The sequence below is a fragment of the Copadichromis virginalis genome, linkage group LG14 (assembly GCF_057382275.1).
Source record: "Copadichromis virginalis isolate Kocher_CV1m ecotype Utaka linkage group LG14, C_Virginalis_male_GT1.1, whole genome shotgun sequence".
In the NCBI taxonomy this organism is placed as follows: domain Eukaryota; kingdom Metazoa; phylum Chordata; class Actinopteri; order Cichliformes; family Cichlidae; genus Copadichromis; species Copadichromis virginalis.
This window is the reverse complement of record NC_140631.1, coordinates 39044884-39070950: the sequence shown is the minus strand read 5'-3', so window position 1 is coordinate 39070950 and position 26067 is coordinate 39044884. Positions and strand designations below refer to the sequence as shown.

The window sequence follows — 26067 nt, the reverse complement described above, 5'->3', positions numbered from 1 at the left end:
TGTTAAAACCGCAGCTTTCAAACATTACAGCTGAGCCTCTGCTGCCTTTTATGACCTTTAAATGTAGTCTTTAAATCACAAATGTCCATCGGCAGTTAATATTACTTTACATTTATACCTTCTGAATCTGCTTTAGTGACATTTTAAAATAATGAAGACACAGATGTTTCACCAAAGGAAGCTGAAGTGCAACAAGAGAAACAACGATGGAAAAATAGCAAATAATCGTTTTACGTTTTAAAGTGAAACATTTGGTTGTTTTGCTTTTTGTTTTGGAGCCGGCCTGGTTTCCACATCATCAGCGACTCACTGTGATGAAGTTTGGTGACTTAAAGCACAGAAGCAGCGTTTATTCAGCTGTGTGTATCTAAGTGACTTATATATCATGTTTCACCTGAGTATCGAAGGACCGTGGGGGTCTGAAAACGATGAAGCCGGGAGTCCGGTGTTCTCGCCGGCTCTAGTGAGCCTTGAATCCCGGTCAGCTATCGAGCTGATGGGTAACAGACGTCTCCGAAAATGTCGGAGCACTTTTGCAATTATATGATATTTGAAGTTTACACAGCTACATTCTCGCCTGAAAATATCTTAAGAGTTTATTTTGTGACCCAGATAGAGTCATATTAAAACTAAATAGCTGCCGCCATTGTTGGGAACTGGAATTGGCTGGGCTGCGCTATGAATTCTGGGTTGGTTGGACCACGAAGGATACGCCCGACCTGTCCTTCAAATCTGGGGAAATGAAGGATGCATTTGTCGGTGTCTTCAAATTGGGACAGCCTTCATCGCTTGGCTGTAACGTAATCGGCCTTCAAATTCGGCCTCCGAAGGATGCGGCCTCGGAATTGGGACACAGCAATGGTCACCTCCTGCTCCAGAAATCCAACATGGCGGCCGACAAAGCGTTAATATTAAGACCAATGGAGTCCAAAACCACAGGGGAACATCCATCATTTAGGTTCAGTTTGTAGTCATTCAACACCATCACGTACAGATTGTACTGTATGAATATTTATTGTGTACATGCTAAGATTCATGTTTCGAACACAGATGGCAGATTTTGGACTCACCCCTGTCCGATCTTCTCAAATCGTGTATATTTCTTCTTGGGGTCGCCCACACTGACGATCGTCCCTGAGTTAGAGGAAGGACAAAGAAAAGAGAAAAATCTTTTATCACAGCAGCTTTAAGGATCTGCAGGAAAACAAATGATAATAAATAAAAATAAAAATCAGGCCCTCACTGAGAGCTGAAATATTTTTATACGCGGATTTACAGAATCGCTGAATTTGGATGGATAGAAGAGTCGTGTGTCTTTCTATCCATCCTAGTTCTACTCTACGTTCATCACACTGAGGTCGATGCAGCATGCTGACTGGGAGGAAGAGCAGAGAGAAGAGAGGTGGAGAGCAGTAACGAGCGATGGGCGGGTCAGAGATAAAACAGGACGTGAGAAAGGTCAGAACTGTAAAGTCAGGATGGAAGAGACAGAAACAAAGAGAAGCTCTGCCTGCAGTTCAGAATTACAGGACAAAACTTTAAGTCACTCTTTTAGGAAACGATGGAAAGATAGGACAGCCAATCAGACGTGAGGATTGGACAACTGGGGGCGGGACAGAGGATATCAGGTCTGTCGATCAGAAGAGGCAGACAGACGAGCAGTATCCTGGTCTTACCAGCAGAGGGAGACCTGAGCACATCTGGACAGGCGCGTGGCATGGTTCAAGAAATATATACAGGCTCTTACTCAAACATTCAAACATTCAAACATTTCACTGCAGCGAAGAAAGCTTTAAAACTGTGCTCACTTTAAATAATAATTATTACATAATTACTTTAAAGTACTACACTTCTGAGCAGAGATGAGATGCTTTAATGTGCTGGTTTATTTAGGTAGAGCTTTTTATTTTCTCCATTAATTCTCCTTTTGTACTGGTGCACTGAATCATTTTAGTCTTTCAGATTTTAATCTGACAGATGCAGCCTATGATCAGGGTCACAGGTCAAAAAAAATCAATCAGTGCCTCCCACCTGACTCAGAATCACCTGATTTCTTTCAGATTAATGCTATTATTATGTTCAGAGTTACAGGCGTTACAGGGGGGGGGGCGATGAAATGTGTTTTAATGAATATTTATTTGGGATATTTGAGTCCTCGTAGCTTCAGGAGATAAAAACCAGTGAGTTATTATTAACCTTCCTTTTTAATAGAAAAACCTCACAGACCCTAAAAACCTTTAAATCAAGTAAAAAATAGAATAAAATCTCCTGTGTTTGACTCTTACTCTCATCTGGCTCATGTCAGCTGCCAGAGTCAGTGGAGAATATCTGCGAGTCTGCAGGAAAGTTCAAATATCCGTTCATATCTGTGGATCACTTCCTAGAAAAAACAGACCGGGATCTTTTATTGTTAGTATCCGCACAGCTCTGTGGGGTCACGCAGGGGGCGGTGGAACCAGAATATGAAGATTTGTACTTCCCATAATAACGTTTTTCACAGGAACAGCGAGCGAGCGCAGGCGGATATTTTAGTTAGCAGACTGCAGCCCTTCAAGCACAGCAAAAAGCAAAATCTTTCATGGCGATGGAAAGTCTGAGCAAATGAAGCAGAAAACAAGCTGCCCACAGACACACGTGGAAGAAAGGAGGTTTTTATGCTGCTACGCTGATGTCGTACTCATAAATGATGTTAAACGTGAAAATAAGAATCAGTTTGCTGAAATCAGCAGAGAGACGAGCCCAAAATAAACTCGAAGCCTGCTCTCTGAGGGAAGCTGCGCGTGCAGATAAAGCGATGAAATGTCCTGTCACGACTAAGAGAAGCTAAAATTAGCTCACGGACACTCTGCGCTCTGCAGCAGGTACATCAGAATATGGATGGATTATCAGGACCACAGGCCTCAGACTCAAACCTGCACACTGAGCCTGCACTTCCTAACTGCAGAGTTCACCCTGAGATTCACACCGCTCCTCTGTTAGCTTCCATATCTGACACATACAGTAAAGTATGCACAAACATTTATGTCTTAATAAAACTGCCGTCTGATCTACAGCACCGACTTTCATTGATCAACTTGTTAAAGTCCACCTCAGGCTGTTCAGGCGAGCTCACTCTGAACATGTTTAAAAAGGACCCCTCCCCTCGGCTGGAAGCATCAGACACTCTGAGCCGTATTTGTTTGGAAAATGCTGAATGTGAATCCGTAACCAGGAACCTTTTTCCTCCACAGCAGATGTCAGAGGGTGCAGTGACCTTCCCTCGCACTGCTGCTCCGTCACCATCGCTCATCGCCCTGTGACCTCTGGCTAGCAGCATTAGCATCCAGGACTGTGGCAGCTTTTCTCTCTTTATGCTTCCTCCCTGTCGACCTGCAGCCTACGTCATTATGATTTCATTCAATCAGCTTATTTCTAAAGCATTCAAACCATTTAAAAAATGTTTCTACATTTTCATAATGTAGAAACATTTTTTAATGTACACATTAAAGAACACTAAAAGGCTCTCTGCCTGACTCCAGCTCTCTGGGGATCTGCCCCTTTGTCCGAGTGGTAATCTGTCTCTGTCAGAGGTCAGCGACCTGCACACACATTAAACATATTTGAGGCTTTTAATGAAGGTGACAAAGCCTGTTAATGGCAGCTGAGCCGGTCAACATTCCTGAAAGTTACGATCCAGATATTTTACCACGTGTGATTATTCTGCAGTGCCTTAATGCCTTTAAGCATGATCAGACAAAGCTCTGCAGCCACTTTGAGTCTGAGCTTCTGTTCTTCATCTGTACGACGGCGGGATGAAGAAAATGACCTTTTTTATATTAATTTCTACAAATTGCTGAACCTCAGTTTGTGCTGGAGATAAATGTCTGAGCAAACTTTTTAGGGAACGACAGTTATGTCTAACTCACAGCACGAAGGGACAACAAACTGAGTCCAGAAACAACAATCCAGCGCTGCCGGCACAACTTTAAAGCGCTACAGAAACAGCATGCTGCTCTTTTATACAAAATCTTTGACGCCACCTCAAAGCTAGGCGGGTGACACCGACACGGAGCTTATGCCGAGTCCAAACAACAGGAAGCAGCTGAAGAGGCTCGCAGGCTCACTCGCTGTCACCACGTTTATCTGTGGGCTGTGTTTTTAAAGCTTTTCTGTTCTCAAACTCATCAAAACTAAAGAGTTTTCAACTAAACTGAAATGAAATCTCACTCTGGAAACTAACTGAAACCAGACTGAACAGAAAATTCAAATCTAAAAATAATCAATAAAAATAACTTTGCTAGCAGGTGTGAGCCATGAGCCCTCACAGCCATTACTGTGTGGAGTTACAGCTGTTGCCCAAATCTCAGCACAGCTCCGTCAGTCAGGGCTGAATCTCCACCTCAGCACAGTAACCGTTACCGGGGTCAGATTTGTCGTGTTAGCGTGCTCCGAGTGTCTGAATGAGCCTTACGTAGCTTCTCCAGGATCTCCTCGTCAGACATCTTCTTCTTCCTGGCTTTGTCCTGTGGGTGGGGCAAGGAAGGACCAGGGGCGGGGCTAGCACTGGGAGGGCTGCTGGGAGCTGCTTCTGCAGGTTGGGCGGGGGTGACGGCGGCGGCCGCGGCGGTCGGTGGAGAGATGGGTGAGGTCGCAGCATCTTTCGTGGGAGGAGGAGGGAGGGGCTCGATCACTGAGCGAGTGTAAATCTGAAAGATGAAAAAAGTCACTCCTGTTTTTATCTGTGGTGCCAAATAGACGTTTAAAGACGAAGCTGAAAGACATTAAAAGAGCTCTTTTTGTCCACAGGCCTCTGGAACAGAGACGTGGACATCAGTGAGACACAGTTTAAATAAAGGCTGATTGTCTGTAAGCCATAAAAACACTGGAGAGTGAATCTAAAGTAAAAGTAATGATTTTAACTGAGGCAAACACACAACACAGCAGTGTGTGTGTGTGTGTGTGTGTGTGTGTGTGTGAGTGTGAGTGTGTGTGAGAGAGAGAGAGAGAGAGAGAGAGATGGTGAGAGTCAGGTGCATGAGACTCATCACCGAGGAAACTGCAGTGGCGCCGTGGAAACAGCCTCTCAACCGCAAACTGTCTGAGTGAGAAGCAACAATGTGTGTGTGTGTGTGTGTGTGTGTGTGTGTGTGTGTGTAGGATGAGATGAAACAATGTTGCCTGACAACAACAGTGACAGTAAAAATCTGTCATTGTCTTTGATGCCAAAAATTGGAAGTTTACTATAGTTGTGTGGACCAACAAAATCCAGGTCCCCATGGGTTTGAAGGCATTTTTGAGACTCAAAATGTGGTTTTAGTGTCAGGGTTACAATTGGGTTATGGTTAGGTTTAGGGTAAGGGTTAGGGTTTAACATTCGTTTTTGATGATTAGGGTTGTGGTAAGCAGCTAGAGAAAACATTATGTCAATGAGATGTCCCCATAAGATATGAATACCTGACGTGTGTGTGTGTTAAGCTCGTATGTGCAGTGGCAGAAAGGCGACAGCGTTTGTGTTCTTACTGATTTGGTGTGCTCCGGTCGGGGGGCGATCACCGGCGGGGGCTCGGCCTCGTCTTCGTCCTCATCCTCAGATACGGTTGCTATGGCGGGTGTCTCGGACACGGCCTTGGAGCTCTGCGTGATGTCACAGGGAGAGAGAGGGCGGAGCCTCAGTGACATCATGGTCACATGAGCCACAAACGATACCAGACCCATCATCGCTTCCTGAATTTCCTGCCACTTCCTCTACTGCTTCACTGTCTCATCATACAGAGGAGTCCTCCGGCCCGTCTTTAGCTCTCCTCCTTCTTCTCTGATTTCAGCCTCCCGCTCTGTCTTTCCACCCTGTTTTCCCTCCTCTCATCATCACTGCTGTCTGAAAGCTCAGGTCACATCTGGCTTCTGATGCCACTACATGCCACACATCCTACCTTTCTATCCCTCTCTTCCTCTCTGTCTCTCGCTGATAGTCTGACGCTCGGCTGGTGGCCAAGCTGCAGAGACAGGGAAACGGTGAAAGGAGGAAAAGATGCTGATTCACAATGCAGAGAGAGGGAGAGAGAGAGAGCGGGAGGAAGAGGAGTGCCATCATCCTCCTCCCTCTGTCTCTTATTCTCACCTTTACATTTGGGTTTAAATGTGTCTTTCAGAAAACACACACACACTGCGACAAAAACAAAACATCCTCATTCATTCAACAAGAATTTCTCAGCTTAAAGCTCGAGTCTGTCGTCCAGCAATAACGCTGGCTCTGTATTTGAAACCAGGAAGGACACCTGTGCCATAAGATGCTCAGAAAAAAGCATTTATTCGTTTATACTATTATCTAACAAGAAAAAAGTAAAGTAGACTAGCTCAGTAAAATATATTACAATCAAAAACTGCTCAAAAGAAAAGCACTTAGTTAAATAAGATGAAATCAATAACTTTCTAAACAAAAATCTAAATAAAATATGTAAAAACCGGAATATATACAAGAAAAATAACTGAAAAATACATTTGCCTGCTTCCTGTAGGGGGCGCCACAGCGGCTCATCTGCCTGGTCCTGCATCCTCCTCTATCACACCAACCTCCTTCACTACATCCACAAACCTCTTCCTCGTTTCCTCCTGCCTGGCAGCTCCATCCTCGTCATCCTTTGTCCAGTTTATCCCAGTTTAACCCTCTGTACACACCCAAACCAGCTCAGCCTCGCTAATTTTGTCCTAATTTTAATCATGAACCTCCCAGTTAACATCTTCAACTCTCCCACAGCCGGCTCAAACACAGCTAAATAAAATATGAATAAAATCCAACATGAAACTGTGTAAAGTGTAAAAATGAGTGAAGTAGAATCAATTTTTGAATTCATTTTAAATAGCAGGGTGTAAAAGGCAGTTTCAGAAAATGACCTGTTGGCTTAGGTAACAGCTAAACTGATGGAAAACATGCAGACGCAGCTAATAATGAGAGGAAGCCTTCCTCACAGTGCTGCCTGTATGTGGCTGTGTGAGAGAATAACGCTGTGACTGAAGAGGTCTCACCGTTGTGGTGGAGGAGCTGAAGGCGTCAGCAGTTTTATCTGAAGGAAACACAACACAAACACAAAGTTGAGTGTTCAGAGCAGATTGAGCTTTTAGGCTCTGAGGCTCATTGTTTGAACTTTGTTTAATGTGAACTGAACGTTATTGTGAATGCACGTAGGCGATGGGAGCACAGCGGGGGGGTGGGTCTTACCAGTGAAGCTCATGTACTTCTGGCTGTTGGTCGTTTCTTTCGAGTCGTAGAACTTTAAAACATCGAGGACGGCCTGAGGGTTCTTCTTCTGCTCCAGCTTGGTGATGTTGGATGTCTGCAGAAGCCGAGCCCACTGCTCCGGCATCCCCTGCACACACACAGATAAAAAATATCAATATTTTATTCATTTATTTCTATGTGAACTGTATTATTGTAGTTTACCTTTGTTAATGGCAACATTAACAACACAAATAACACAGCAAAGAGCAAACTCTGTGTATGAAAAATGACGCTAACAGTGAAATACTGAAACCCTTGTTATTCTCAGAGTTTTAGCATTAAACTGGATTTGCTGCTCACAGAACATCTGCTGCCATTATAAGTTTGTATCTCTGTGAAACACCAACTAATGTGAAAAACACGGCCCACTGCACGAGAGTGTTCCCTAAACAGGCTGAAAGATTCAAGGTCATTCAGCAATTTTACAGCAGCGTTGTGGATATGAATGCAGCTTAAGCTAAACTTAGCATTAGCTGATAACGTATCGCAGCCAGTATACCAAAGCTGAGGCTTCAAAATGTGAAGTAGAAACCATCGAGTGACGTCCTGCTTTTACATACAGTCGCACACACACACACACACACACACACACACACACACACACACACACACACACACTTCTTCGAATCCTAGCAAGGAAGTCTTATCATATTTTTACTTCAGCCACAGATCTGGGTCTCATCTCCGTGTTTTCTGTCTCTTTCTCTACTCATTTGTCAGAATCAATCCATTGCACACACTCTTCCACTTCCTGTTCCATCATGTCTCATATCCACCCACCCATCCATTCATTCGTGTATTTACTGTCTAAATTATATTTAGATTACATCAATTTGAGCAGGAATGTTCATCTGCATGTAGATGTGTGGAAACCTGGAAACCACACACACACAGACACACACAGTTAACTCCCAGCTAAAAGAAGTTGGTCAGGCGGACCGAGTGAGTCAGTGAAACAAGGCGTCTTTGTCTAAAGTGATTATTTAAAAAGGTTCATTTGCCAAGCATTTGTGTCTGTTAGGAGCTGTTTCACACACACACACACACACACACACACACAATGAGCATGGGTTCAATTAAAGTCTGTAAACAGAAATAAATACCAAATACCACAAAACACACTGTGGTTGAATCTGATAATTTTCTTTGTATACACAGGAGAGGAGACACAGACACACACACAAACACACACACACTTACAGTGAACTCCCCGGTAACAGCATCAAAGCCGACATGGATGGTGTGTTCGAAGTCTGACGGCAGAGAGATCTCTGGGCGCTCCTTCCTCTTATAGGCTGAATGACAAAGGAACAAAAAACAAACACACTGATTGATTTTTTTTAAAGTGTTGTAATAAAACACAGAACAGTTTTCCACCTTAAGGACTCTGGATTATCCCAGGATTTATTTCCGTTTAGAATAAATAGACACTAAAGAGCAGCAGACCCAAAAACAAGTTCTAACTTGGCGTTGAAAGGTTGCAGAGGAGTATCTGAGATGCTGGTTGCACCATTTCGATAATGATCCCGGCTCTAACAGAAAATCCTAAATGCAGCCCTTCATGATGGGAACAAAGAGATTCAGGTTCATTAAAATTCCTGAAAAGATCTTAAATCCAGAGAGGATCACTGAAAAGAAAGAAACAGTGGGACAAAAGTTCATGCAAAACACGGGAGAGAAAATCAGGAGGAGACGGAGAGAAAAGTACAGAAACAGAGTGTTTCAGAAAACGAGCCAACACATGAGACGCCGCATGTTGGAAAGAGCGTGAAGATCTTCTGGGGAATCATAACTCCAGTGAGAATCACACGCAGCAGATTCCTGTGGATGGACTCACACTGACGCAGGACCACCAGCTTCCTGCAAAGCATCATGGGTAATCTGTGTCCAAGTGTGTGCACGTGAAACACATCAACAAAAACAGTTTTCCTCCAAAGATGAACCAGCAGCAGAAGAGTAACAATCAACCAACTCCGTCTGATAATCTTTAAAAAAATAAATGTTTTGATCCAGTTTTTACCGCCTGTTGTAGATTTGCTGCTGTCGTTGGGATCAATGTTCTGTTGCACGATTGAACATTTGCCAAACTTTAACTCATGGCCTCATATTTGACTCTGGAATATTTTGTTATACAGGGGAGCTCACGGTCGACTCGGTGACCGCCCAAATCATCATCCCCCATCACTGCAGTGGTTTTCTCAGAAATGTGTAGCTGTGCATTCAAATCTCCACTTTAGTCCCTGTTCCAAGTCTTTTAGTTTGAGTAGATGTAACTTTGCATGCCATGCCGCCGTGTTCTTATTAGAGAGAAGAGGCTTTCTCTTCCAAACATTACTCTACCCGTTTTTCTAATTGTACTGTCATGAATTTTAACCTTTAACATGCTAACTGAGACCTGTAGAGTCTGAGGTGGAGCTCTTGGAGTTTCTGCAGTTTCTCTGAGGGCTGAGGCTTCACCCACTAGTTATTTTCACAGTATTCGCTCACTCCATCTTTAAGGATTCACTAGCTTAGCTTAGCTTAGCTCGTAGCTGACTTGCTAGCAGCATGGCTCCTTCACCTCTCCCTCCTGCACTTTCCTGCTTTGTGAGTGAGATGTTTGGTTTCCTTTAGTAGTAACGATAAGTGTAATAACTGTAGCCTGTTTGCAGCTTTGGAGGCCACGATCACTGAAAAGGAGACCCGGCTTTGTCTTGAAAAACCCGTCGCTAGCCAGGCCCGGTTGCGGCAGATGACCGCCCCTTTTCTGAGCCTGGTTCTGCTGGAGCAGGGGTAGGGAACGTTAGTCCTCGAGAGCAGGTGTCCTGCAGATTTTAGATCTCACCCTGGGTCACCACACCTAAATCAAATGATTAGTTCATTACCAGGCCTCTGGAGAACTTCATACATGTTGAGGAGCTAATTTAGCATTTGAATCAGCTGTGATGGATCAAGGACACATCTAAAACCTGCAGGACACTGGCACTCGAGGCCTGGAGTTCCCTGCACGATCTGATATCGTCGTGTTGGTGTTGTTCCCAGATCATCATACTAAATGTTGTTCCAGGATCAACATTGCAAGTGACCAATCAGAATGTTGTGACGTCATACTTTTGCGACTTCGGGAAAAACCGCCGTAAAACAAAAAACTGTACTTAAGCTGCGAGAAACCGCCTCTGTCCGCCGATCAACGGACCCTGATCCTAACCCTAACCGTAACCCTTTAATAAACGGTAAGCAGAACTGATATTGTCCTTGCAACATTGGAATTTCATAAATGCACGAATGGCTTGGCACGCAAAAGAATAACGCCACAACAATGTGATTGGTCACTTGCAATGTTGAACCTGGAACAACATTTTCATGATGATCTGGGAACAACACCAACGCGACGATATCAGATCATCCGAGTTCCCTACCCCTGTGCTGGAGGTTTCTTCCTGTTAAATGGAAGTTTTTTCTTCCCACTGTCGCCAAAGCGCTTACTCGTAGGCGGTCATATGTTTATTAGGGTTTTCTTTGCATCATTGTAGGGTCTTTACCTTACATCATAAAGCACCTTGAGGCAACTGTTGGCGCTACATAAATAAAACTGAACCTTCTGTCAGTAGGGTCTGATTTTGGGGGGACTTGGGTGGGGTGTCCACTCCTGAGAACACTGTGTTGTTGTGTTTACACAGCTGAATGCTTTTATAGAGGTCCTCAAACGTGCTGATGATCAGTTATTCAGGTGCATTTTATTAGTAGCACCTGGCTGCTATTTACCCTCTAATGGAAGCAGGATGTGCTTAGTTTTTCACCTGACTGCATAGAGTCATGTGACAATGTTCTTCTTCACATTACTGCAACACGTTATCTGTAATTTTAAGAAAGCAACAAGCTGATGCTGCTCAGCTCTGTGGTGTCTGTTCATTGGACTTCTATTTTGTTTCAAACTTGTTTTATTTGCTTCGTCTACATTTGACAAATTACACATTATGGAGTTAGCTGATCCTTTACATTTTAACTCCAGCACCTGTTGGGGGTCAAAGGTCAACTTCTTTAAGGATTTTACAGGATTAAAGCTGATGAGCTGTTACTCAGTATCAGCTGTGGATCAAGAGAAAGGTCTCAGTGTCTGATGGATTCTCACAGATATTTATGACCCCTAGCTTCTATTTCAGGGATGAATATGTTAGCTTATGGGTTTAATTTGTTGTTAATATCAGTACATGTTTATTTAGTTTGCACACATGCACCCTGCGGCATCACGACTCACTTTTATCGCCTCCTCCTGTCAGGATGAATCGAATGGAGCGGTCTTTCTTCTTCTTGTCCTCCGGGTTTGGAGGGAGGGGCTTGGAGCCATGGTTGAGGGGGACGGGGTCCTTGTTGCAGGAGCCAATCATGGTGCTGGTGTTCCTCATGGGCGGAGCTGGGGGCTTGTCCTCGACCTCCCCATTATCAGACATCTTCAGATAGGCTGCAGCCGACGTTCCTGTGCACCAGAGAGGCCAAAGTCAGAAACACAAACTCTTCTTACAGACGGACTTGTTTTAAATCTGTCAGCTCTTCAATATTGATCTGACACAAACAAAAACAATATCAGCTGCTTACTAATTATGCTGTTTTTATTTTCTGTCAAAATAACAAAATCTCATATCACTGCATCTCCCGTCTCTACAGCTCAGCGCACGCTGTCGCGTTTCCCAGTAAATTGAAACTCTTTACAAGACGTTTTGTGGTTTCTCATAAAGAGAAAACAAAGAACCACGAACACTGAGATTAAATGTTTCCACCACATTGTTAGCTTCATCAGCTTTAAGCATAGCAGATCATTGATCATAAAAAACAACAAAAATGGGTGAAAAATCAGTACGAATAAAAAAGAAAACTTTAGGTCTATTTGCTCACTGAGCGAGGTTGGTCGGAAGATGACTAAAACACCGCGTGTGCTGACTCAGACTTAAATGCAGTCTTGGTAAAAAGATAACACACACACACACTCGCACGTACACACACACACACACACACACGCTCGCACGTACACACACATTTCGTTCTGTACGTACAACCTGGAGGAGGCGCCCACACAGCTGAGCGGAGAAGACGGACATTTTAATGACAAGTTTTACCACAACGCCCTCATACAAAAATACACAAAATCACACGCACAGACTACAACACAACCTGCTCGGCTAAATGCTCCACTGGGCACAGGAACCCACGAGGCCAGTCTATTTAGGTCAGAAAAACTCAGAATGAACCACGATTCATACTATAAATAGAAATAACCCACAGTAACAAGAACAAACAAACTGCTGTGTGTCTGTATCTCCCTCAGTTTTGGTGTAGCTAAGGTGAAATCAAAGCGTGTTTAAAAGGCTGTTTCAGTAGTTTAGCAGCACTGCCGCAAACACAGAGAGAAAATTGAATGTTTCAAATCTGTAGATCTTTTCTTCTCCCCCTTTGTACACTTTCTTCGGGCAATCGATCCCAGGTGTGGATTATCACAGCCACAGCGAGAGGAAGCAGTCCCAGTCCAAGTCAAACAAACTCTCCAGCGGTTTGTTTGTGGTGGGAAATTGATCCGACCCTAATCTCACCCGGTGCTGCAGGTTTGGGTGCAGCAACTTCTCTGACCAGATGCTGCACTTTAAACACTACTTCCCTGATATTCGTGCAGGCGGTAGATTTTTTACTGGCATGTACAGTGGCGTGTCTAGAAAATTTTTGTTGGGGGGGCCAGGTAGGGGCACAGATTTGGAGAAGGGTGGCAGATGTAATTGGCAGATAATGTTTAAAAATAATCCTATAAACCTAATAACCGAATGAGCTTTTAACTCTTATTAGAATGAGATTTTAACCACTACAGTGCAAAGTTTTTAGATACTGCGTTGATAAAGTACAAGAGATACAATCAGTGTTTTGTCAGTGTTTACTCAGCATTCAAGGACATCAATATTTGCATAGTATTTTTACTCACATATAGTACACATATGTTTTGGGCAAAAACATTTTTGAATATTAAAATACGAACATTTGTAACAAACAATTGACAAATTAGCCAATTCCAATGTAAAACTTTATCTGCCTGTTAAAAAAGAAGATAATCTTCTCACAAACTGGTGTTTGATTTTGAAACAGGAAAAAAGTGGGGAAACAACTGAAAAGACTAACATTTGAATAAAACCTGAAAGCAAGTAAATACTTTCTATGCTGCCTTATGGTAAACTTTGGTAATATTGATAAAGAACAACACTGGCTGACGATGAAATCCAGTCAGCTGGCATGGTGACACTGCCAGTATTAACCTGCAGGGCTGGACTGGGACAGAAAATCGGGCATTTTGACTACAGACCGGCCCACCAGGTAGTAAAACCATAAAGCCTTTGAATGAAAACAAATGCTGTTGTGACAGTGATGTACACAGTCTTGTTGGTATATGTATGATTTCTATACATTTTACATCAGATAAAAACTTTGGTTGTAAGATTTAGATAATTATTTAATAAAAGCTAGATATTTTAAATGAGAATAAGAAAGAAAAGTATTTTTTTGTGCCCCACCTTTCCCTGTTAATTCCCTACCTGGCCCCCTGGCATAACTTTGCTAGACCCGCCCCTGCACAGTTACCAGCTGTCTGTCAAGGGTAGTGTCGTGGATGAGAGGAGGAGGACCCAAACGCTGGACTCACAGGCAGGTAGGTGAAGGTGGATGTTTATTGCCGAAGGAGTGAGCAAACAGTACAGAGGGAGGAAATGGCTGGCTGACTGAATGAATGAACTAAGGACTGACTGACTGACTGACTGGACATACAGACGACATCAGACATACATCATTAACATCAATGACACGACAGAGAACTGGTGAAACCGAGGAACTTAAATACACAGGTGGATGATGACAACGATTGGAAACAGGTGAGTACAGGGCTGAACATAATCTGACTAATGACACGGGAGACAAGCTGACACGGGAAAAAACAGGAAGTGAGAACATTAATGTGGCGAACCAAACTGAACATGAACAAACTGAAATCACTGGGTCAACGACCCAGGAACCCTGACAGTACCCCCCCCCTCCAAAGGCCGGCACCCGACGGCCAAAAGAGAAAGAAAAAAAAACCAGAACAGGGTGGGCGGAGGGGGCCCAGGACGGAGGGACGGAGTCCACACCAAGACAGTTCAGGTGGGCGCCCCCGTGGCCGAGACGAGACAGTGCAGGTGGGCGTCCACGCGGCCCGTGGCCGAGACGAGACAGTTCAGGGGGCTGACCGTGCGGACGGCAACGGCGACAGCACTGGTCCGGGGGCCGACCGCGCGGAAGGCAACGGCGGTGACGTGGACACAGTTCGGGGGGCCGGCCGTGCGGAAGGCGACGGCGGCCACTCAGGCGAAGGCGGTCCGGGGGCCGGCCGCGCGGAAGGCGACGGCGGCCACTCAGGCGAAGGCGGTCCGGGGGCCGGCCGCGCGGAAGGCGACGGCGGCCACTCAGGCGAAGGCGGCCCGGGGGCCGGCCGCGCGGAAGGCGATGGCGCCCGGCCAGTGGCTCAGCCAGCGGTCTAGAAAATGGCCGTTTAGCTCCAGACCCAAACGAGGCTGGGCCAGGCGAGGCTGAAGGCTCTGAGGCTGAAGGCTCTGAGGCTGAAGGCTCTGAGGCTGCAGCAGACGAAGGCTCTGAGGCTGCAGCAGACGAAGGCTCTGAGGCTGCCGCAGACGAAGGCTCTGAGGCTGCCGCAGACGAAGGCTCTGAGGCTGCCGCAGACGAAGGCTCTGAGGCTGCAGCAGACGAAGGCTCTGAGGCTGCAGCAGACGAAGGCTCTGAGGCTGCCGCAGACGAAGGCTCTGAGGCTGCCGCAGACGAAGGCTCTGAGGCTGCAGCAGACGAAGGCTCTGAGGCTGAGGCTGAGGCCGGGCCGGGCGTGGGTGCAGCTGAGGCCGGGCCGGGCGTGGGTGCAGCTGAGGCCGGGCCGGGCGTGGGTGCAGCTGAGGCAGAGGCCGGGCCGGGCGTGGGTGCAGCTGAGGCAGAGGCCGGGCCGGGCGATGCAGGCGCGGAGGCCTCTGGCCGGAGACAGGCAGGGCCAGTAGGCGCGGAGGCCCCTGGCTGAGGAGCGGCCGGGCCAGCGGGTGCGGAAACCCCTGGCTGAGGAGCAGGAAGGCTCACAGCTGGCTCTGGGTGCTGTGGCTGCAGGTCCGGGAACTGGACGGGATGGTGGACAGGTGACTGGGAAACAGGAGGCGACTGGACTACAGGGCACTGGGCGGCAGACTGGACTACAGAAGAGTGGAGGACAGGTGGAGACTGGACCACAGGTGACTGGAGGACAGGTGGAGACTGGACTACAGGTGACTGGAGGACAGGTGGAGACTGAGCTACGGGTGACTGGAGGACAGGTGGAGACTGGACAGCAGGTGAGGGAACCGATTGGACTAAGGAGACTGACGGATAAACAGAGGCCGGTGAGGCTAATGGCTGAGCTAAAGAGTGAGCTAGTGACGGAGATAAAATTACGGCTTGGGCTCGTAAGGCTGGTGCCTGGGCAGGGGACAGTTCAGCTAGTCTAACCAGTGATACTGCGAGGGCGTGAAAAGCTGGATCAGGAGGTGGATGAAAGGGTGAAGTAGTAGGTGGACCAGTTAGCTCTTCCAAGCCTCCAGGGAGGTCAGGCTGGGTTCTGGCTGCCCTCAGCCTGGGCGCTGGGACAGGCACAGAAGGTGGCTGGACACCAGTCACCCCCACCCGAGAAACAGGAGCGGGTGTGGAGGTAGACTGGGTCGCAGCTGCCCTCCTCCTGGGAGCTGGCACTGGAGTGGGTGTAGGCTGACTGATAGGAGTGGAAATAACGACTGGGTGAGTGACACTGACAGGTCTATCGGGTTGTATTCTGGTCTTTCTGCCACCACTATTTACAGTTTTTGACTGAACAGTCTTTGGGGAGCCAGAGCAGAAAAAATCTTCCCAGTCCACATCATCCTCAAGGAGGGAAACTCCCCATGAATCAGAAAAGAGTCTGTTGTGTGTTTTAAGTGGATAATCAGATGAGGGGTGTGGAAAACAGTCACTGGAGCTCACCACCGGGAGTTGCTGAACAGAGTCCGTTTTATGGCGGCGTGTGCGCCGCTTTCCCCGGGAAGAGGAAGCGGGCCGGGTAAACGGCTGAGCCTCTGGCGCGGTAGCCTCCGCTGAGCAGAGATGGGAGGTGTAGCCGCCGTGCCGTGGCGAGGCGGAAAGGCTGGAGAGTGAAAAGGCTGGCGGGCGAGCGAGGAGCGAAGCGGCGGGAGAGCGAGCGGCCGAAGCTTGGGCTGTGACGCCCACTCTCCGCGGCGAATGCTCCGGTGCAGCTGAGGCAGCAGGTGGGGGAACGTGGCGTCTCCGAGGCCCGCCCAGAGCCAGGCGAGTCCCCTCGAAGACGTGCTCTCTCTCCGCGAAGAGCCGCTGTTTTCCCCGAAGCCCCTCCGTCCAGCGAAGGAGCGCTGCCTCCTGCCGCTCGAAAAGTTCAGGGTCCGCTGGGTCCACAACGCGGGGTCGTGTCATTCTGTCAAGGGTAGTGTCGTGGATGAGAGGAGGAGGACCCAAACGCTGGACTCACAGGCAGGTAGGTGAAGGTGGATGTTTATTGCCGAAGGAGTGAGCAAACAGTACAGAGGGAGGAAATGGCTGGCTGACTGAATGAATGAACTAAGGACTGACTGACTGACTGACTGGACATACAGACGACATCAGACATACATCATTAACATCAATGACACGACAGAGAACTGGTGAAACCGAGGAACTTAAATACACAGGTGGATGATGACAACGATTGGAAACAGGTGAGTACAGGGCTGAACATAATCTGACTAATGACACGGGAGACAAGCTGACACGGGAAAAAACAGGAAGTGAGAACATTAATGTGGCGAACCAAACTGAACATGAACAAACTGAAATCACTGGGTCAACGACCCAGGAACCCTGACACTGTCAGCTACCTAAAAAAGGATCCTGGTGTTATTTGTCTCTCAGAAACAGTTCATAACTTCCCTTCAACTCATTCATGTCACCTAAACCTGTTTCTTCATCACCTGTTCAGCTCTGATGATCCAGTAAGGACATCTCCTGGTTTCATCTTCATGTTTCCCTCTCACCACATATCCAAACCGACATCATGACCAGCAGCTTTACAGCTGTGGCTCCAGCAAACATCAGCTGATACTAGAAATTAATATTAAATAAATTCTAACAACAGTGACTTATGTATGTATGTATGTATATATATGTATATATTGTACTATTCTTAGTTAGTGTATTGTCTGTCTTGTCTTAATGTTGGTTTAAAATGGAGCACTGTAACAAAAAATAATTTCCCCCAGGGATCAATAAAGTATTCTGATTCTGATTCTGATTCATGATTGAAGTAGCAACAGGAAAGGGAGGGGGAGAGAATGAGAGAAGAAGAGGCAGCTGTGCAGCGTAAACACACAGAATAAATCCAGCTTTGTCTTTTTCCATTCTAGCTGAAGTTCGGGACAAACTGCGTCTCTTCTCAGCTCAATACCAAACGCATAATATTTTCTCTGAATGAGGGACCATTCCATTTTTAAGGAGCCGTTGGCAACTCTACTAACTAACCTTATGAATAAAATAAAGTTCACTATCAGTAACATCATAGCAACTGAACAGCTGTATAGAAACTCCTTCATGCTAGCTCGGGCAGTATGAGTTATTGCAACTGACAGTAAAAAGTCAGCACAACAAAAATAAACTCCACCTAAACTTGGTTTATATCTGACCCAGATAGACTGCAGGTCATAACTTCTTACCTGAAGTTCAGTTCACCTGACACTCGGACTGGCGGCTGCCTCGGGGCTCTCCTCCTGCCTCACCTTTCCCTCATCCACCTGCTGGCCTCTGTGGAAGCCCCGCCATAGCCACCACCAAACAACTGAGTTATTTTTACACATCGACCTGCATCTGGCCAATCCACCACCTCTCATTGTTCATGCCATTACAAAATAAAAATAAAAAATAAGTCACTGGGGATATGCCCGGTATGCCCGATGGCCAGTCCAGCTATGCTAACCTGCAACCAAATCTGCAGCTCCATACAGCAATGTTACGACTTAGATTATATCTTATAACTCATAACTCTTATGCTAGCTGCCCTCAGTAGCATACTGTCAGAAATATTCGACGGCTGCAATAATTCTTTAAGTGTTATTTTTTCCTTGGTATTCTAATTTCACCGAAGTTTACTAAACTCAACAAACTTAATATTACTTACCGGGACATTTATTCTGTCCTCATTTTCTTTCACCGAAAAATTGTTTCCTGCAGTGACGTCTTTCGTGCTTGGCTCTCCTACCTTTGCTAACGTGATGCACATAGAGCAGAAGCCGATGCTGCAATCACTTACACTCGGATATCTGAGCTTCACCGTGAAAACATAATCGTACATTTGATATTTGATTGAATTTTATTGTTTTGCCTTTGGGGTGGCACCTGGGGTGGCCAGTCTGGTTGGGGGGGGTGGCCTGTGCCCCCCCAGGCCACCCCGCTGGACACGCCATTGGGCATGTATAGTTTTCCTTTAAATTCACTAATACATGCGCTGCTGCATGCGCTGCTGCATGCGCTGCTGCAGCGACAGATCCTCGTATCAAACAGGGACAGATTTATTTCAAGGGAGGAGATAAAACACCTTGTCACAGACAGAACTGAAGTAGGGCACAAAGACCAAGTGTGAGACAAATAAAAGTTATTTATGCTCTAAACCAAGGGTGTCAAACATAAGGCCTGGGGCCCAGAATCGTCCCAGCAAAGATTTTAAAGCTATTCCTACTAAAAAAGACTCCCAACCCCCCCACTGTCATTCACACTACACCAAGGTAATTACGTGATGCACAGCTATACTACGGAAATACCTGTTTTGTTTTACAGTGGGTCCACTGTAGGAGCCATTTCGTGTTGTTAGCTTATGTGTACCACTAGGGGTCACTTTTTGTGTTTTTAATGGTGCAGCATTAAAGGTAGACGGACGTAATTAGCGTGAGGTGTTGTTGGTCAGAAAGAGCAAACGGTTTGTGATTTATGTTAATGATGTTGGATACTAAGAGAACTGTTGAACAACAAATGCAACCGATGGAAAGCAATAAAGGTTTAAACAGACACGATAAGCACAGCTGGAGTTATTGGACTATGTCTCATTCATAACAGCTGCACCACGACACCCCACTTCAAGGCTTATCCTCTACTGAGAATGAACAAAACTTTATATTTTATGATTACAGACAATCCAGGTGAGGAGCTACTGGAACTTTTCCTGCAGTTCCTGTAGTTTCACTGGTCAAACCCATGTAAGTTCAGTGTGACATCCCTGCTCTAAACACTCCGGTTCAGGCAGTTTTTTTCTACTCTTGGCTCTTCATGACATCAGAGAGACTATATAGCTTTCATATGTGTCAACTCGGCACCCAACTTAAGCCCCGCCCAACTCCTGTTGAAATCTTTTTATGAGGGGCAGCCATTGGAAGAATGTTGACTTAAAGGGGGAGGGGTTAAAACACGGTGTCTCAGACAGGGTTTTATAAGACAAGTCGTTTTTAGCAATTTTTTAAAGGTTTGGAAATAAGTTTAAATTGTTGTCCCTGCTTTCAACCAGGCTTCCTGTGCACAGGACACCAAATCTTGTAAAGCACCTCATCACAGTATCTCACAGGACAAAACCTGCAGTTCCTCTAAAGTCCACTGGAGGCTCACTCCAAATGTGAGTCAATTCCCACGTCTTCCAGGTCTTGATGCATTGTCAATCATCCAGGTAAGTAAATCTCCAAAAGTTGATTCTGAAGCCCACCGAAGGGCTGGTTCCAGTGTTAAAATGTCCAAATTTACAACAACCCACCACAAAAACATGGTACAAGTTCATTTAATTTGCTTTATGTCTCCAAGCATTTTTTAACACATATAACTTCTAATGTATTTAATTAAGCGACTGCAAAATTTTAGTTTCAGGCTCTCAAAGTAAAAAGAGGTGGGTCACAATTTAAAGCCAAAATCTCACTTTCGCTCAAAATTATTTTCTCTATAACCAACTTTAATATCATGGGATACATCATAGTTTCAACATGAAAGCACAGATTCATAGAAACAAGCTTTGGTACTCTGGATGTTTGATCTGTTTTCTGATCATTCACTGAAGAAAAGTTAAACTTTAGAAAACTAAACATGAAAGGTCTCCATCTTAGCAACATTTCGATACCAGACTTATATTTGCTGTGTGACAGCACAGAGGCTATGGCCTCTTTCACATGAACTCTGTGGACCTAATCAAACTAATCTGATAATATTATGAGCGTTATATAAGCTATTATACAGCTGTGTAGGCATCATCACGACTGCAATAAACTGTTATTCACGCGTGAGAAGAGGGCTGAGCGAAAGTGTTGAACAGCACAAAGCAAAAGACCAAAAAACAATCAATGAAAACACTCGGTGTTATCAGAATGACACTAATGAAGCAAATCACCTCAAAATGAATTTTTGTCACAGCCCACTGTTCAGGTTTTACTCACAAAAGAAAACATACGAACAGTTACGACAATAAAAACTCCCACTGAGTTTTAATCGCCTGCTGCTCTGGGAGCGACACCGCAGCATGCACATAAATCATTTTTACATTTTTTCCATCAAAGGGTAAATCTGACTGTTTCCTAAAGATTACATCAACAACTAAAATGTTCAGATTTACAAGGTCAAGTTATATTTCATAGTTATCAGAGGACAAATGGGCCTTTTTTATAAGCCATTCACAAAAATAAGACTTTGAATACAATAACAACAGAGAGATGATGAAGGTTGAGTCTTGAAATCATTGAAAACTTTCATGTTTAAATCCTAAAACTGATGGTTTGTCCTTCATGAAGCAGTTCTTACCTTAGCAGAGGCACGCAGACATGTTTACAGCATAGAGGTGATCCACAAACAAACAAACAAACAAAGAGAAAACCTTTCTGCTCGAAGAGAAACTGTTGGATCGACTGAGGGTTAAAGTCTAGCAGAGACTGAGAGGCTCTGTGAGCCTTTTGACCAATCCTGCCTCCTATAGACGGTGATGTCATTGTGTGATGTCACAAGGTGAGTCACATGAGGAAGTGGGACATACAGTAAACACACACACTAACACAGATACTCACACACATGTTTTAGAAAGGCAACAGGAAAACTTCAAACACACAACTCTTTATTGTGTCTGCTGGGTGAGAACACACACAGGCATTATCCCACACAAACACAAGAGTGTGTGTATGTTTACAGCCGCCACACACACAAACAATCGCTGTGTGTGTGTGTGTGTGGTGATGTCTTTGTTGTTGGTCTTTCTGTGAAACATAAACCCAGACACACGAGCAGACGTCTCATATTTCGGACTGTGCTGTCAGTTTCAGCACAGACCTGTTACCAAACAAAGCCACACACTGTCTGCTGCAGGGCGCACACAGACACACACACACACTAATTGATCTTCTAAAAATAAGCACAGGATGAGTGAGCAAGGTTTCAGAGGGTTTTCCAGACTCCAACTTTTCCTTGCGGGACAAAAACTCAGTTTAATGTCGAGTCTTCCCAGCGAGGTGACACACCAAAGCCCCCAAACTACAGACAAATCTGGATTTGCCCAGTCGTGATCACTCTCACCAGGAGAGGATCTTTGAAGAACAGGAAATCCTGACGTCTTATTCTGAAACAGGTGGTTGAAGCCTCCCAGGTCAGAACAGCTGGGCGGGGGTGACGGCTGCTTTCTGGGTCGAAGTGACGGAGGATTGGAGGGACTATTTGACTTTTCTGCAGCATGTGGTTCTGTGACTGAGACCATTTCTGTCCCAGCATTTTTTAACACAACTAAACTGCAAAAAGTACGCACTCATCTCCGAGCTCGTTCACTCTAATTCGGTTTCCAGAGCTCAGTGAAGCAGATCAGCGACGTGATTATCAACTGGATGATTCAACCCAGAGTTTATTACAGGAAAGACGCAGTTTAATCCTGGATCTCTGCGTGGAGAACAAGTGTAAGTTAGATGAACTAACTCCATCTTTCTTATTATATCTTTAAAAAAATCTAAAAACAAGACTTTCAAAACAGAAATAAAATGAGTATCGACAAAATCAAACAACACACAGCATTTGTTTACTCTGCACACACAACCACACCCGTGTCTGAGTGATAAGAAAATATCACTGTCAGACAACTTTTATGATATCAAGAATTACAACACACACACACACACACACACACACTCAGAGGATGATTACAGCTTGTGTCTGTTCTGTGAATCACAAACTGTCTGAGCTGTCATGTCCGACACATTGATTTCTCCAGCTGACGACTTCCTCGCTCTCTTATCTGTCTTCTCAGTGAAAACATTTCCTTTTCCTCTTCGTCGCGCTGCTTGTTACCGCCAATCGTTCGCAGTGTGAGCTGAGAGCAGCATCAACGAAACTACACTGGAGAATCGATATCTGATCGGACATCAAATCATCTAAAATACCCTCGATACGGATCGGCTTGAGGCACAGTGCCTGCTACCCGGACACGGCGGAGGAAGTGAAGGTGAAACATGTAGAAAAAACTCAAAAACGACCTTCTTGCTGTGAGGTGACTGTGACATGTCAGTCTTTTATATACAGTTTATGAGTTAAAACCTCTTCAGGGGGCAAGCGCTATCACTTCTGTGAATCTCACTCATTCATCATCGCCATCTCTTTAAAACATGTGTCTAATGAATTAATACTTCTGGTACCTTTAAAAACAAAAATCAGAAAATCCAAAGGAAAGTTTTTATCAGGTAGCATATGTACCGAGTAGGGTTGTTAAAAAAGGTGATACTCAGATTCTAATTGACAGTAAAAATCACCGTCGGGTTTGATGCTCATTTAACACTCATCCTCCAACAGCCCCTCCCCCCACTAGCGGCCGAACACATGAACAGCAGCACAACAAACGTGGTGAAGCATCGTGAAGACCCCCGGTGTTTATTATTATTTTGTTTCAGCACAACTAGCATCAGCAGTTCCATCTGTAGGTAACCTTACAATAGACGACGTTAATATTTAACAGCATAAAGACCTCATGTTTCCCAGATTGAAGCTGAGTAAAGTCTGCCAGCAGCTAACCAGAAACGGTGACAGTCTACCTCATCGACTCGATGTGATCAGCGATTATAAAGGAAATAAACAGCGGCTGAATATTATTCTGGGAATTTGCAGTCAATCATGTCATCTAACACACACAAACACAAACAGATGATGAAAACGTGTGCGTCCACACAGGGAAGCTTACATTATGGAGATATACCCACAAACACCTCAAGAGACAGCTGCCATTAAGTGTCAGTGCTTCCTGAAAGTGCCGTATCAGCACGCATACAGATAACTCCCCTCTGACTCTTTCCCGCACATCACCGAGGTTTCACTTTGCCCCCCTCCTTGTATCTTTTTTATCGCCACTGTCGGTAAAGATTTATGAGAAACGGGAACTGAATGGCTGCATTACTAAATTATTGCGCCGCCCTGTAGTAAAGTTTTTATGATGCATCCTGTGATCTGAGTGTTTTCTTGTGTTTTATTTCCTCTCACAGACCAATTTTGGGTGGACGTCACAGTTTCATTACTGCGTGTATACTGTGGTGGCACAAAAATAGGAAACGAGTAAAAGAAAACATCACGATGTCCGGGACGATCAGAAAAAGGCTTTTTGTGTTGCTAGAGGTCAGAAAAGAAATGTGAAAAAAAGGAGGCCACTTAAGGCAAAAGCAGAGGTTTAAGGATCGATTTGTTGCTAACAGCCAGGAACCAGTCGCCCCTGGCTGCCATGGTAACCATGATGTGGGTTTTTCACCTCAAGAGTTTCTGAGTGACACAAGCAGTAGATGTGAAATCATGGATCACCAAAAGCATTCGCTCCTCGCTGGCACTGCCCTGAGGACTTAATGAGGAGCTAGCATCCACGCCGCCCCCACGCCTTCAGTGTCCCTCGCAGTGAGATCATGCCCCCCCCACCTCGTGCAGCAGATATCGGAAACAACCTTTCAAAAATTGATGCAAGCATTAAAATGTACATGTTTGTTGGAGCGATTAATCTGAGGAGCTGAGGACCAAACCAACAACCTTCTGAACAGCAGATAACCCACTTAAAAGAGGGGTTACATGTATCCACTTGTGAACGACTTGTCTGTGATGTTCAGTCATATAAATGTGTACCCCGTGTCTGGAGGATGCATATGATGCAATCATGGCTTGATTTTAACAAGCTACTCTTACATTTTTGTAGCTGCTGTTTCTTTCTTTGCAGTAGGAACCGAAGCTGTGAATGTTGTCTCCTCAGTCTTGATGTCATCATAGCCATTGCTCTCATTGGAAGTCACTTCAATCACCTTTACTCATAGTCGAGAAACGCTTTACTCATCTACTGTCATTCTGCCTGTGGTTGCCTAAAGTTGCTCACTTCCTGCATGGATGCTCTTTAAACTTAATTCCGACTTTGTTGAATCTGTGCAGCAGCCTCGTGCCTGACACCATTATCAGCATTTACACGTGTGCATGCTGTGCCTATACTGATCTGCAATTTTAGGCAGGTGGTTTTCTCTCTTCTCTCTTCATTTGAAAAAATGGAGGCAGAAGAAAAAGTAAACAGAAATGCCTCCAATCACACTGATCAATCACAGTCATCACAAGCAACACCACACACCCTGTGTACATACATCTCTAGAAAAGTGCACATCAGGTTGTGGTGTAAGCTTTGGCGGAGGGTTTCAGAAGGGTTTGGAGTTACAGGTTGCCTAGTGTAAGCAGAGTTACCTCAGAGGTAAAAATTCCATTTTAGGATTTGGAATCAAATGTTCGTTTCATGTCAGGCAGGTTTTTGCCTGAACATGGGAACCAGAATGCACAAGCTCTGCTTTTTTCTGCATGTAAATAAATTGTGCATGCTAGCTTCTACATGCCGGAGGATGTTGCAGAAATGGATTAAACATTTAGCTGAACTTGCACACCCAGCAGGGGGGATCCGCCCCAGTCGTAGCCCAGCAGAGCTCAGTGCGCTTGGCAGTGGGAGGCCACGGAGCACCCCCTCCAGCTGCTCCTGGAGCTCCCGCTGTTACAACAAACACTAAACACTGCACATACCCGACAAGCTCTCGGTGTCAGATATTAGAGGAGGCGTGACATAAACAAGGAATCTAAACAAGGAGAGACAAAGGGACAGATGAGAAGACAGATGGAGGCGTTACTGCAGCCTTCTGGATAAAGAACAAAGAAGGAAAAAACACGTCTGCAAAAGTCCCGACAAACAGCAGCGTGAAGAGTCTGAACCGGTTTGAGACATCACCACAAAGAGATCAAATTCTGTCTCGTCTGCCTGCAGCTGACTCCAAAATCATGTCGTCGTGGTAATGAGACGAACCCCCAGGCCCAGACTTCAAATGTATATTTTAACATATTTTCACAGGTTTGACAGCATGCATGGACGCATGGATACATGTGCATGTATCAGTGTCTACCCCACACAGTCTGTATTCATGTTCACACACACACAGCCACACAAACGTCTGAACCACACCCATTATAATTTGGGTCTTTGAAGTTTCCAGCTCAGGAGAGTCCCTGGTTTGCACAGCACACCCTGACGCTTCTGTTCCTTCTTTATCTAAAGCAGCTTCCGTCTTTTATTTTGTGTTTTTATTATTGGACTGAGAAGCAGTTTTGCACGACTGCAAAATAATCCTTCTTATATCTTTTGTCTGATTTCTTATACTGGGCCTCAGCTCAACCTGTGACTGACTGAAGCTGTTTTAGCTCACTTCCTACTGCCTTTA

The 26067-nt window shown here is 45.3% G+C and overlaps 1 protein-coding gene across 3 annotated transcripts in view; it reads right to left on the bottom strand.

Moving 5' to 3' along the window:
- The window catches only part of pak1 (p21 protein (Cdc42/Rac)-activated kinase 1), a 72196-nt gene that overhangs the window by 13420 nt on the left and 32709 nt on the right, over nt 1-26067 (bottom strand). For 2 of the 3 annotated variants that reach the window (XM_085430862.1, XM_085430863.1), the window contains 8 exons: nt 11493-11711; nt 8456-8550; nt 7196-7343; nt 7003-7040; nt 5910-5972; nt 5500-5613; nt 4451-4685; nt 1071-1134 (listed from right to left, as the gene is read on the bottom strand). In XM_085430862.1, coding sequence (XP_085286988.1) covers nt 1071-1134; nt 4451-4685; nt 5500-5613; nt 5910-5972; nt 7003-7040; nt 7196-7343; nt 8456-8550; nt 11493-11685 — 950 coding nt within the window. In that variant the 5' untranslated portion in view covers nt 11686-11711. The remainder of the gene's footprint in view (nt 1-1070; nt 1135-4450; nt 4686-5499; nt 5614-5909; nt 5973-7002; nt 7041-7195; nt 7344-8455; nt 8551-11492; nt 11712-26067) is intronic. The other variant, XM_085430864.1, reaches the window with a different exon arrangement.